The following is a 15,063-nucleotide window of genomic DNA, read 5'->3' on the forward strand; positions in this document are numbered from 1 at the left end:
ACCATTTAGGCCTGAACCTTGAACAATATTTCTTGGTTGGTATGTAAAGCCTGGTAGCTTCCAAGATTAGTTCCTTGAATGCTTCCCATTTTGAATTTGCTGTTGGTAACATCATCAGTTGGTCCCACTGTATAGAATTTAAATACTGTCTCAGACCAGCATAGTCTCCTTTACGAAAGCAAAAACCCTTCCCTTTACCTCTGATGGTAGTTACCTCCTTGAGTAAATCCCACTTCAGCACACTGTGATCACTGCCACCCAGTGGTTCATTTATCTGCAGATTCCTAATGCATGAAGAATCACTACTGATAATCAGATCAAGAGTATTACTCCCTCTAGTTGCCTCCCGAACATGCTGGTGTAGAAAACAATCATCCAATAAATCCACAAAAGCCTTGCTAGTGTGTGAGTGACCAACCCACAAATTCCAGTCAATATCTGGGAAATTAAAATCCCCCATTATAAGACTCTCTGATTTACTGGCCCACTCTATTTCCCTGTACAGTATCTTATTATACTCATCAGAGTCATTAGGCCTATAGCACACTCCTACTCTCAATTTTGATTTACCTATGCTTATGTCACACCAAACTGACTCAACACTGCCCTGTCCAGCGATGTCAACTGGCTTCACTTCCTTGGATTTTATGTGTTTTTTAACTAATAGCATAACCCCTCCTCCCTTCCTATCCTGTCTATCCTTTCTGTAGACGTTGTACTCCCCAAATTCCAGTTCTGCATTCCTTATATCTGTGTGACACCACGTCTCTGATATCCCAACAATATCTGCCTTTGATGTTTTGAGTAATACCTCAAATTCATCAAATTTATTTACTAAACTCCTAGCATTAGTGTACACGCAAGTATACATGCACCTGTTTCTATTCTTAGCTACCCTAACACAACCCATGTGTTTACTTGTACCGCAATGACTTCCAGCAGTCTCTGAAATATCCTGCATCTTGTTTTTCAGGCTTCTGCTCATTCCAATAGAAGCAGTGCAAGAATCTCTTTCACCTCTGCCCGTGGCTACTGTTAATCCATTAGTCTTTGTCTCCCCCCAAGCTAGCAGTTTTCCGACCCACCTAACACTGCCTCGATAGCATCAGCAAATATTCTTGCACCCTTTCTATTTAAGTGTATCCCATCCCTGTAGAAGCAATCTCTCCTGTTAACAAGTACAGTCCAGGCTGAAAAAAATTCTACCCCTTCAGCCTTGCACAATCTTTCCAGGGCCGAATTGATCGACAAGACTCTCATCATATACTCCCTCCTATCGTGTCTGGGCAGAATTGCAGACACTTTCAAATTCAACCCTACTTCACGGCTTTTTTTCAACAGTGACCTGTACTTGTTAAGTAATTCCGCTGGTCTCCTACTCTTAATATCATTAGTAATAATACATTAGTAATACCTACTCTTGATATCATAATAACATCAAAACAGGTTGATGGATGATGAATTGATCAGTAGTATTTCACAGTATTTGTTGCAAATTTTGCTGTGTTTAAAAAAAAACAAAAAAAAACAGTGTAGTTCTGCCAACATTATGCTGTTGAGGTGATTTGTGTGCTGATACAATTTAATGAAGTAAGTATTCAAATCCAAATTAAAATACAAATAAACTTCAAATATTTAATGCATTCACAATAGGAGCAGTATGACTTTATGAATAAGTTTGGTAAATTGTGGACTTAGTTTGGCAGCTGACTTTCTGTAATGAATTCCTAAGACCAGAGCATGTTTCTTTATGACAGTTGAAAGTCTGCTGGTTTCAAGCAGAATTGGCAGCTGAGTTTCCAGAAGCATTAAATATTATTTAACTTAAATATAATATAATTAACTTTAACTTAAATATTTGGAGAACTCAATTTGTCACCTAGTAGGCACCATTCAGAGAACAAGTTTTCTGAAGAAAATCGGAAGGATTTTGTAAAAAAATTCAAGGATAAAAAAGGAATGTGAAGTTTCCAGTATTTCTCAGTATCACTGAAGATAAAGAAATAGATATTTTGTGTTATCAGTTTTGTCAGTTCTTCTTTCATAATAAAGAAAGAATTGATATACAGTGGTCCTTAGTTGGAGGACTGAAAAGTGCAAAAAAAAAAAAAAAAATTTATCCTCATAGCTGAGTGTGAGAGAATATTCAACCAAGTGGGAAAAAAAAAAAAAAACCCCTGAGTTCAGGTCTGTTTCTGGTGAAGCTTTGGAAATGTTGTCACACCAAGTCCGAACAGCAGTGCCATTGTTATAAATAAAACTTTGAATCAACATTTCTGAAGGGGGCAAAGTCTGCAACAGCATCTTTCTTGAACAATCATAATCAGTTGATGTCTAACAGACAGTCTAAACAAAAATCCAATCTAATGTTTGAAAGCATACTGTACTGGTAAACAATCCTGGTAAATGACTATATTTTAATATAAAATGTGTACACTGTCAGTAAAATTTAATTTCTAGTGCAGCATGGACTTTAAAAAAAAAACTTATTTTTCCCAAAAATGTTTTTTTTCTGCTTACAGTTATCTGATCTCCAGCTTTTTGAAAGCCAAAAGTTGGCATCTATTCATTTACATTTTCATGTGTTTCTATGAATCTACTTAACTGTTCAAGAATTTTAATTGTCTCACCAGCTGTAGGCATTGATTCTTCTAAGTATCAGTATCATTAATAAATATAAAAACAACAGTGGGCCAAACACTGAACCCTGGGAACTCCATTAATAACATTAGTCCATGAAGAGTAGTGTCCGTTGATTACCACTTTGTCTTCTCCCATTCCTTTTTCTATAGCAGTACCTTGTTTTTAATACCACACTGTTTTAATAATTTTTGCAGCAGACTTATGTGCAACAGTATCAAAAGGTTTCCTGAAATCCAAGTATATGATATCAACTTTTTTTTTTTTTTTTTTGCATCCAGTTCCTTTGTGACCACATCTTAGTATCCAGTCATATTGGTCAGACAAGATTTCCCCTTAACAAGCTCATGCTGTGTCTGACACTTAACTACAGTCTTGTCTAGATAGGTCCTGCATTACTGCTTTAACCAGTGATCCCATTATTTTCCCCGGAATGGAACTTATGTCACTCTTTGATCCCCTTTATGAATTGGAGAAACATTCACATATCTCCAGGGGAGGTCCATTGGGACCTCCCCTGAATCGAAAGATGCTCTCATAATTATGGCTAAGGGTTTTTGCTTACTTCCATTACTGTCTCCCTTAATATAACTGGATAGATCCCATCCACCCCAGGTGCCTTTCTTATGTTCAATTTCAACAATTTCTCCTCCACTTTACTCTCAGTTATTACAAAATAATTTAGCTCCTTGCTAGAGTTTAAGCGTCTGGCCTCCACTTCCCTCATGTGTAAATTTAGATGCAAAATACTCATTCAGCTTGTCAGCAACTTGAGCAGGATCATCAACAGTTGAACCATCATTGATCAAGCGGACCAGTGTGATTCATCCCCTTCCTTCTAATGTTTACATAAATAAAGAATTCTTTGCATCATTTGTGAAAGATATTTTGTAATCTGCTTTAGCTTGCCGAATTTCTTTTGTGACTTGATTACAGAGAGTTTATATCTACTATAGGCTTCTGTGTTGCCTGATAATTTATATGCATATCATGCATTTTTCTTCTCTGCCACAAGTTTCACTAATTCATATGACATTCACGACATCCTAAACCTTGAACAGTATTTTTTAGTTTGTATGAAAAGCCCAGTAGCTTCTGTGATTAATTCCTTGAATGCTTCCTGTTAGGATTTGCTGATGGCAACATCATAACTGTATAGAATTTAAAAACTGTCCAAGACCACTATAGTCTTTTACTGAAAGAAAAAATCCTTTCCTTAATCCTAACTTAAATGGTGGGATTATGGACATCAGGATTGTCAAATTCAGAACTGCTTATAGGCCACAAAAATGGTTCTCATCAGTGCTTTCAGGTCACACTAGTATTCACAAAATATACCTGTGCCATTACTGAGAGAAATATATTAAACATTTTCACTTATTTCCTCTTGCAAAAAGATGCACAATCATGACCATCAATGTTTATGAAGGGTTTGTGTAAGTTATGAATTTTATTGAAATCTAATAATTAGAAGATATCTTTTTAGGATCACCATTTTATCATTATTTTCATATAAATTTAACCCTATTACTCTGTGAAAGTGGGTAACACTTTGAGCTGCATAATGAACTTCAGAGGGCTGCATGCAACATGTGGGTCACTAGTTTGTCATCTCTGATTTACATGCATTAGTTCTTGTGTCATGATGTGAAGTAGCTTGTTACTTGTCACTTTGTATAGTGAAGTCAGGGTTCAAATTCCATTGGAGCTTGGAGGAATTTTTAAAGATGTCTTCAGTTAGAGCTATAGTTAGCCAATCTTATCAAGGCAGTATACCTATCAAGATATTGCAAAAGGGTGCTCATACACACACACACACACAGAGACAGACAGAGAGAGAGAGAGAGAGAGAGAGAGAGAGAGAGAGAGAGAGAGAGAGACTTTTAATATGTGGGTTACAGAACTTGGTAAGTAGGAATTTTAGAAGGTGATCTGATTGAAGTTTTGAGGCTCTGAGAGGGGACAGAAAATGAAAAAAGTTCAATTTTTCACAGTACAAAAGTATTCTAGAGCCAGAGGGCATAGAGTCAAACTAAGGAGAAGCAGTTATAGGTTGAAAAAGTTTACCTAACCAAGTGGATTGCTGGGTAAAATTTGAAGCCTTGCATATGGATTTGTTTTTGTTTTAAAGAATGCTAAACTTGTACTAACTGTTAAAATTTACCACCATTATGTCCTCAAATCAAAAATCAATAAAGTCAAATTTTCAACAATATTTTATTACCAAATTTAAAAATATGAATAATATAATAATTATTCTGACTGACTAACTGAGTAATTATTCTGAATAACTACTAATTAAATAAACTAATATTAGAAGACCTTCTTTTATGGTTGGCATTTAGGGTCACCAAGAATTAAACTGGAACCTCATTTTTGAGGTTCTACTTTAATTCTCAGTGGTTAGTTTATTTAATCAGTGAATTCTCTTCCGAGTGACATGCTCTTTTATTATTTATCTCTCATTCATTACTTCTTTCAATTTTTCTGTAAAAAAATTCTGTAAAAAACATGCCTATGTCTGGATTTGATATGATATATCTGAAGTAATAAAAACATACATAATAGTTTTTTATCCAATATGCTACTGGTTAACTGTTATTGATGATGCTTATAATATTCTGATTTACAATTATTAGTCAGTTAGTCATTTGTGCAAATGGATCAATTATTTAATTTTGTATTTAAAAATCAATTCACTAAATTTAAAATATTATCATACACTCTATGCTTATGACTTTTCAAATGATATATGATTTATCTTTGTAGATGCAAATATTAAGGCTAATATCATGAACAAACACATATTGAATGGTTTGGATCAGCAAAAACAATTCATGAAATTTTTCAGCCGTTATGTTTTTTTTTTAGGTTTACTTTTCAAAAACTTTAAAAGTAAAATTTCAATCAGTTTTGAGACCTTGAAAAGCTTTAGAGATTGTCAATTGCTAATTTTGTAAAACATGTTAATTTTTTTCCTCATAATGAAGAATATTTTATTATAATGAGAAAAAAATTGCTCATTGCTAAGTATTCAATTTTAAACATTTCAAAAAATTTAAAATTAAATGAAAATTGTTAAAAAATTAAATTGTTTTTTCTTCTTGAAGAATATTGACAGTTAATCTTCATAATTAGTGATTTTAATATATATTTTAAATATCATCTAAAATATTTTTTTATACCAAAAATAATTGATAGAATTATAAAAATTGCTGAGAAAAAGACAGTTTATAATAATCGAACTATAATGTGACTTTTTTTTAAATTAGTTCTTCAGAAATCCCTCAGTATCGCTTACCATATTCGGTAGTAGATTTTGAACTTGACCTGATGAAAGATCTTGGGGTTGAGGTAGATATGTTTTACTTTTTTAAATTATGAATGAATATAATTATAAAATATTTTATAAAATTGTTTATAAATTGTCACTTACTCAGACTTGCACTTATTTATTAACCAAAAAGTAATATTTAATGGCAAGAAATACTGTATATTCCAGCATATAATTGGACCTTTGTAGCACTAAAAATCATTTAAAATTTTAAGATCAACTTGTATTGTGAATATAAAATCCTAAACTTAAATTAAAGGCATGTTCTTAGGGTTAGAAATACTTATTTACAATTTTAGGGTTTTACTTTTGCTTAATGAAAATATTTCATTTTACTTTCCAAAGGCTCATGAAGTTGCAGAAAGGTTTGAGAGACCATGATACAAGTTTGTAAACTGAATGGGCAGTGTCAATTTTTTTTTCATAATAGCAAAGTTTATAACTTGGGAGCTCACTCTATGATATATTTTATTGAGAATGTGGAATTTGGATCATAATCTCCTAATGTTATAAAGTGTCAAACAGTCTACCCGAAAAGCTTGGGATATGTGACAAGGCAGTTTTCTGAGCAGTACCTATACCATTAGCTAACTATGATCTTGAACATTGGTAGGAAGTCGCATTTGAGAACAAAGTTAATACAGTACACGGTTACTTGGGTTACTTACCAAAAAAGCTATGCAGTACATAATTCAAAAGGGGAAAGTATTAATATGGTCATAATAAATGCCTGAAAAAGGTTGTTATAATTATTCAGTTAGTCTTAAAAAAAAAAAAAAAGAAGCAAACTTCCCATAATCAAGACTTTTTAAATAGTCACTTCCTTTGCATGTTATTTCCATAAGACCAAGGGAATGTCATAAGTTCCAGAATGTGATGCCATTAATAAAGATAATAATTACAATATAACAGTCTATTCATTTTAGGTATCTCTTAAAGCAAATCTTATTCTTCATGTTTTTCATTTCCAGTGATAAAACCTAGGGAATGTATCGTCTCTCAATTTATAAAGCAATAAAGATTTATAAAAATCTTAGAGTTTATTAAAAACTACTATCGATAAAGATTTATTTTCAAAGAAAATAAGCATAACAGGATGGCAAATCCTCTAATTCACATAGTTAGAAGCCTAGAAATATGAGCCAAATCTTCTCTGCCAATATATAAATAATAAAGGCTGCCTTCCTTGTCAATCATAGTGTATTTTAGAATGTTGCCCACTTTATCTAATTTATCAGGATCCTAAAATAATAAAGAGAAATGAGAGATAAGTGCAATGACAATACATCATGAATTGGTCAGTAGCATGCCACAACATTCATGTCAAACTTTACCATAATTGTTTTGTACATATAGTTAAAAAAACAGTATTAGTGAGGTCAAGTTGATTTGTGCAGTAATATGATTCAGTTAAATGTTTCTACTTCAAATATTTAATACACTCAGTAGAAGCTGAATATGAGCAAAATTTGGTAAATCGTGGACTCAGTTTTGAGCTGACTTTCTGTTGTGATTTCTAAGACCAAAGTTAAATATTATTTAACTTTAGCTTATATACCATATTTGAAGAACCAGTTCATCATCAATAGAATTTTACAGAGAACAAAACTTTTGCAGGAGAGACTGTTTTTACAGGGATGGGATACACTTGAATAGCAGGGATGCAAGAATATTTTTCAAAGCTATCAAGGTGGTGATGGGTGTGTTGGAAAACTGCTATACTGAAGGGATACACAGATTAATAGCTTAACTAGAGCTGCAGGCAGAGGTGAAAGTCATTCTTTCATTGCTACTATTGGTACATGCAGCAGCCTGGAAATCAAAGATGGCTGGGACTTCAGGCCCTGCTGTTGGTCATCATGGAACAAATAAATACTTTTTTTTTTTTTTTTTTTTGTAGTTGTTGGCGCATTGGCTTCTGTGGCCATAATGCACCTCCCAAGGTTTTTGTAGTACTTTGATCCAAGCCCGAGGCGGGATTCGAACCCGCGACCTTTTGGGTTGCCAGGCAGGCACTTTACCCACCCAGCTAGCCCGGTTGGCCCACACAAATAAATACATGGACTGTGTTAGGGTAACTAAGAGTAAGCACATGTGCATATATACTTGCGTGTATACTAATGCTAGTAGCATTGTAAATAAATGTGATGAATTTGAAGTACCGATTAAGTCATCAAATGCAGACATTGTAGGAATAGCGGAAACATGGTGTCTCTCAGACATAAGTGATGCTGAATTTAAATATAGAGAGTTTAATGTATACAGGAAGGACAGAGGACAGGAAAGATGGAGGAGCTATGCTCTTAGTTAAGAAGCATATTAAATCTAAAGCAGTACATTCAATTGACATGGGTAATGAGTGCAGTGTTGAGTCAGTTTGGCATGATATGACAAAATTGAGAGTAGGAGTCTGCTATAGGCTTAATGACTGATGAGTTTACCAAACACCTATACAGAAAAATAGTGGGCCAGTAAATCAGAATGTCTCATAATGGGGGACTTTAACTTGACAAATGTTGACTGGAATTTGTGTATTTCTTGGATGTTAGAGAGACAACAAGAGGAAGCAGTACTCTTGATCTGGTTATCAGCAGCAATTCTTCATGTATTAAGAATCTGCAGTTAAAAGACCAACTAGGTGGCAGCCATCACAGTGTACTAATGTGGAATTTAATTAAAGGTATAACTACTGTCAAGGGGAAAGGCTTTTCTTTTACTTTTGTAAGGGTAATTACAGGGGTCTCAGACAGCTTTTAAATACTGTGCATTGGGACCAACTGATGATGTTACCATCAGTTGAAGAAAGCCAACTGATAAAGAAACGTCCTTCAGACCTAGAAAATGTAAAAGGAAAGAGTTCACATATGCCTGGCCTGAATTTGCAATTCAGGCCAGGCATATGTGAACTCAAAAGGAACACAAGTTGAGTGTAAGCGGTTTGAAAACTTAGATCGTGGTTGTAAAAAAAAAAAAAAAAAAAAAAAAAAAGAATGTATAGAGTCCTTAATTGAAGAGGAAAGACGAAAGCAATTTGATAATTTTATATCCATTTCTCGACAGAATGCATATTTATGCAGTCTTATACATCATGAACCTATAAAGCAAAGGTGGCCTTGGAATTGGCAGTTAGGGAGGAAAGTGATGTACAAATCTTGCATTCAAGAAAATACCACAGTACATGTTTATAACAAATTCTTTCTCAAAACTTTTGCTGTATCTGATGGAAGGGTGACAGGAAGAATGTTTAGAAAAAGTAAGGAAGGGGAAGTCTGCAGGAGAAGCTTTAAGGGGTGAACATCTAGCAGCACAGAAGATAACTGACAAACAAAAACAGTTACTTAAGGATCACATTAATATTTTCCCAGCATTTCAAAGTCAGTACACTCAAAGATAATCTGAACAGGAAGTTCCTTAGCCCTGACTTGAACATAAGAAAAATGTATGTACTTTATTGTGAATAGTGTGAGCAAAGAGAGGCTGAACCTCTTAAAGAGTATTACTATAGACATGTCTTCAACACAGGATTTAATTTACATTTTCACGTTCCTTGAAAGGAGACTTGCAAGGCCTGTGGCAAGTATAAACAGTTGATTGATGTAGAAAAGGACAAAGAAAGGACAGGTGATTTGGAGGGGCAACATGTTTTGCATTTGGCAAAAGCAGAGAAAGCAAGAAATCAACTAAAGGGCTGATGGGGGAAGGCCTGAGAAAATTCTGGCATCTATAAAATCATGACAGATTTACAAAAAGCCCTGCCATTCCCAAAATGAACTGTTTCTGAGGCCTAGTATAGGTACACATATGTACTACTATAATTTAGGTTTGCATGATGTTACAAATAACCTTGGTTACATGTACATTTGGGATGAGACCAAATGCATCAAGAGATTGCTTCTTGCCTGACTAAACATATTAAGTTTAATAAAAAAAAAAAAAAAAAAAGCATGTGATGATATACATGATATACAGCAACACATGCACTGGCCAAAATCAGAACTTCAAGGTATCCTTATCATTAATGAAAGTGATTCAAGAAACTTCAATTGAAATCATAGACCACAAATTCATGGTTTCCTGGCCACTTACCTTCCAAATGACTAAGGCTTTTGGTTGATTGAGTAAGCTGGAAAAAACAAGATTATCTATGTTCTGGATGGATGGTATGATACTATGAAGTCTGCCAGAAGACACAACGGGTTTATGGTTGTAAAAATTCAACAAGATGACTATTCGAAAACAGAAGCTCTTGAAAAAGGCATAACAAAATGGAAGAAGAATGTTGAAATGTAAACTGGTTGAAGATACAGTTGCTCCATTATGAAAAAGGAAAACCCACTCACGATTTTCTACAACATTTGATGAAGACATCCCTTTCAGGGAACTGAATGTCAAACCCAATAAGGAGGGTCGACCTAAGAGTTTGAAAAGTACTGAACAAGAAAAGTTGTATAATGGTCCTAGAGTGAGATATAAACATGTTGAACTTTCTAAAGACAAGACATGCTATACCTTCTCGAATACATCCTTCCAGTTCACCATGCCTTCTTTAAAGGTATTAGAAGCTCAAAAAAAGTTGATCTTAGTCCCTTATCTGACTACGAGGAAGAAGAAGATGAAGCATAAACAGAAGTTTGTTTGTGGTGACAGTGTTTTATGATTATCGAATTAGTGATATGACTTTTTAATCATTTTTTAAAAAAAATGAGAACATCAACAAAAGGCAACTATAATTTTTTTTTTTTTAATTTTGAGACCATCTTTTACATTATAATTAAATTTATTATATTCATCGTAGCTTTTTTATGATCATTTTGCAACAACTAAGACAACCTTAACTATTTTGACAAAAAATTCCCAATGTGCCTGTTGCTCAAGTTTTTTAAAATTTTGTTACAGTGTACTTTTTACAGGAAAAAAATATAATCTCTTCTGTATGAAATCATAGTTTTGATAACACAGTCATCTCCTTACAGTAATTTACCATTTTAAAATAGGTAAACTACTTAGAAACATAATGGTGTAAGTCAATTATATAAACACGGCTGACTGTTCAATGGCCAATGTAACTAACTACCGAGCAGGAATGTTTGAACAGCCAATGAAGAAATTAAGAAATGCTCTGAAGGCAAACCAAACATGTTTGTTTTGCTAGTATACACAGTTCACTGGTTGGTTGCATAAAATTAACATTGTGTGTTGTAACAGTGAATAAGAGTATGTGAACAAGTAATTGAGTGACATGTGCAAGTAACAAATGATAAACTGATTGGTGCATGGATATAACAAACTATAACATCATATGTTTAAGTGATTGATTGATGTAATGATTCAGATCAATCAGCACTTAACAGAAACCACTAGGCTTTTCATACCAACTAAGAAATACTGTTAAAGGTGTAGGCATAAATGGATGTCAGATGAACTAATGAGACTTGTGGCAGAGAAGAAAAATTGCATGAGATGCATATAAATTGTCAGGCAACACAGAAGGCTATGGTAGATATAAACTAGTCTGTAATCAACTCACAAAGGAAGTCAGAAGGAAGGAGATGAATCAAATTGGTCCACTTGATATCTATGGTTTGTCTTTTTATGATTCTGCTTAGGTTGCTGAAAAACTGAATGAGTATTTTGCATCTGCATTCACACTTTAGAAATTATTTAGGAAAAATTCTTTAGCATGCCAGAAATTTATCAAATGTTAACAGGGAGCTAAATGATTTTGTCATAACTGGAGGAAAGTGGAAGAGAAATTGTTGAAATTAAAGATAAGAAAGGAACCTGGGGTGGATGGAATCTATCCAATTATATTAAGGAAAGCAGCAAAGTAAGTCAGAAAACCTTTAGCTATGATTATGAGAGCATCTTATCTTATCTTATCTTATTTACAAAGGGTATCAGAGGGTGACATGAGTAATTACAGACCAGTTAGTTTAACTTCTGTTCCTGGTCAAATAATGCAGCCACTGGTTAAAAAATTAAAGCAGGATCATCTAGACCAGGAGTGGCCAACTTAATTTGTGATGCGATCTACATTTTTCCTTCAAAATGTGCCGTGATCTACCATCTCAAAAATTTCATTGCACAAGGTGCACAAATCGAGGGATGACTTTATATTTAAAATTTGTCGCGATCGACCGAAATTAAATCCGCGATCGACTCATTGGCCACCCCTGATCTAGATAATGCTGCAGTTTTACTTCAGACACAGCATGGATTTGTTAAGGGAAAATCATGTGTGACCAGTTTGATTGGATACTATGATGTGGTCACAAAGAAACTGGATGGAAAAAATAATTTTGATATATACTTGGATTCAGGAAAGTTTTTGATAATGTTGCAAATAAAAGACTACTGTATGAATTGGAGAATTGTAGCATTAAGGACAAGTTTCTGTTATCGATAAAGGGATTATTGTGTGGGAGAAGACGGAGGGCAGTAATCAATGGACATTGCCCTTCGTGGGCTACTGTTATTAATGGATACCCCTAAGGGTACATCAATGATATTTATAAAGGCATCAGGCTTAATGTCCATGTTTTCACATGATACAAATGTTGGCAGGGTGGTTAATGACATACTACTGCAACAGGATATAGAAAAGTTAGGCAGATGGGCTGAGAATAGCAACTTAAGTTTAACATTGACAAATGCAAAATACTGCATATGAGTAGCAGTAGCCTCAGAGTAATGTACCAACTATAAGGTCCTACATTCAGGGTAGTGTAAACTAAAAAAGACCTAGGAGTAATTGTGTAATCAGATATCAAGTTCTTTGAGCAGTGGGAACGAGGTTAGCTCGGTGCGGTTGAAGTTTTTACGGCTCCAGCAAATAGAAAAGTTTTTTCTTAAATTTTTATCATTTTATTGACTAAATTGGCATATTAATTTATTTTATAGAAGTAGCTTTATATTCCTAGCTACAATACTTAGTTTATTTTGAACTTAGATAGAGATTTTGTGGATTATTACTTAGTATCAGTAAAACTTGTACCGTTTGAAACTTGCTGCCATTGTGTAGTATTGATATGGCATAGCATTACGTATATCTTGAACTTGATAGTGTAAGGCATAATGTAAAACTAGATAACATAATATGTATGACTGTAGTAGGAATCTGAATCTGTTAGATTAGTATATTATTGGCAATTAATTAATTAAATTAATAAATCCTTTTAATTGTTATTGTTAATTAAATTGTATTTAAATGGAAATCATGTCCCAGACTAGAGCAGCAAAGCAACTTGCACCAAGTAGCGAAAGTGCTGTGGTTCTCGGGACACCACAGGGGACGATTCTTCAACGCATCACAGTCTAAAAAAATGTGCAAAATGCAACATGTTTGCGGATCTCTCTCTTTCTCGAACAGGACATGATCTAGCTATGGAGGATGTCTTTGTGTGTGCTAGGTGCAGAGAATGTGAAGAAATTAGGTGCCAACTCAGCGTTCTGATGGGCATCTATGAGAGCTTGGAGTCGGATGGATGCCCAAGAAGGAATTAAAATGGGGGCCCCATCAGGTTCTCAGCTGCCCAATGCAATGCCAGAGCACACTCTTATGCATCAGGCAACACAGCAGCAGCAACCTTCAGGGCAGATTGGTTGGTCCCACAGGAGCCAGTTATTATTGGTGACACAATTGTCAGGGAAACAGGAAATATATTGTGCAAAAAGGATAGGTGGAATGCAACCAGGGTATGTCTGCCATGGGGAAATGTTGATGATATTGTAGGGCAGATATATTTTAAGAGCACAAAAGGTGATATTGTTGTACACGTTGGCACTAATGACACTAAGTGTAGGAGATCTGCAGATTTACTAAGCAAGTACTGGTCAATGCTGAAAAAAAGTTACGAGTTGGGGTTAAATTTGAAAGTGTCCGCAATCCTACCCAGACACAATAGGAGGGAGTATATGATGAGAGCTTAACAGTAGCTGCAGCAGAGGTGGAAATGCTTCTATTGGAATGAGTAGTAGCCCAGAAGCCAGTTGCTAGGGATTTCAGGAACTGCTGGGGGTCATGAAACAAGTAAATACATCATGGGCTGTGTTAGAGTAACTAAGAGTAAGAATAGCTGCATGTATACTTGCATATACAGCAATGCTAGGAGTATAGTAAACAAATTTGATGAATCTGAAGGGCTGGTTAGGACATCCAAGGCAGATATTGTTGGGATATCAGAGACTTGGTGCCACTCAGATATAAGGGATGCAGAATTGGAATTTGAAGAGTATAATCTGTACAGAAAGGATACACAGGATAGGAAGGGAGGAGGAGTTATGCTGTTAGTTAAGAAACACATAAAATCTATGGAAGTGCATCCAGCTGACATAGATGGACAGTGCAATGTTGAGTCAGTTTGGTGTGACACTGGGAGAGAAAAAATGAAGGTAGGAGTTTGTTATAGGCCCAATAACTCTAAAGAGTACAATGAACAATTATACAGAGAAATAGAGTGGGCCAATAAATCAGTGTCTTATAATGGGAGATTTTAACTTCCCAGATATAGACTGGAACTTGTGGATTGATCACTCGCACACTAGCAAGGCTTTTGTGGATTTATTGGATGATTTTTTTCTACAGAAGCATGTTAGAGAGGCAACAAGAGGGAGTAACACTCTTGATCTGATTATCAGCAGTGATTATTCATGCATTAAGCATTTACAGATAAAGGAACCACTAAGTGGCAGTGATCACAGTGTACTGATGTGGGGATTTAGTTAAAGATCCATAGCCAGGTGGGAAGGAGCAGCAGTGCGTAGTACACTCTTCTTGATTAGACCGGGGTTCAAGCCTGTGACCACCAAATATGGAGGATGCGGAAAGGTTCAGAGAATGACCACCGCATATCCCAGAGCAATATGGCCTTAGTTGCTAATGCTCCTAAAAACCAAAAAACAAACAAACTTAAAGATGTAACTACCATCAGGGGGAAAGGGAAGGGTTTTTGCTTTCGTAAAGGTGACTAGAGTAGTCTCAGAGATTTTTTAGGTTCTGATGATGTTACCAACAGAAAGTTCTAAATGGGAAGCATTCAAGGAAGTAATCTTGGAAGCTACTAGGCTTTTTGTTCCAAATAAGAAATACT

The 15,063-nt window shown here is 34.9% G+C and overlaps 1 protein-coding gene across 1 annotated transcript in view; it reads left to right on the forward strand.

The window, feature by feature from the left end:
• su(r) (dihydropyrimidine dehydrogenase su(r)) overlaps positions 1–15,063 on the forward strand; it is a 466,373-nt gene that overhangs the window by 212,087 nt on the left and 239,223 nt on the right. Inside the window, exon 10 of the mRNA XM_090382920.1 lies at positions 5,913–5,994. Coding sequence (XP_090239046.1) covers positions 5,913–5,994 — 82 coding nt within the window. The remainder of the gene's footprint in view (positions 1–5,912; positions 5,995–15,063) is intronic.

This window comes from Mastigoproctus giganteus, chromosome 10 (genome assembly GCF_048544385.1).
Source record: "Mastigoproctus giganteus isolate SK-2022 chromosome 10, ASM4854438v1, whole genome shotgun sequence".
Classification (NCBI taxonomy): domain Eukaryota; kingdom Metazoa; phylum Arthropoda; class Arachnida; order Uropygi; family Thelyphonidae; genus Mastigoproctus; species Mastigoproctus giganteus.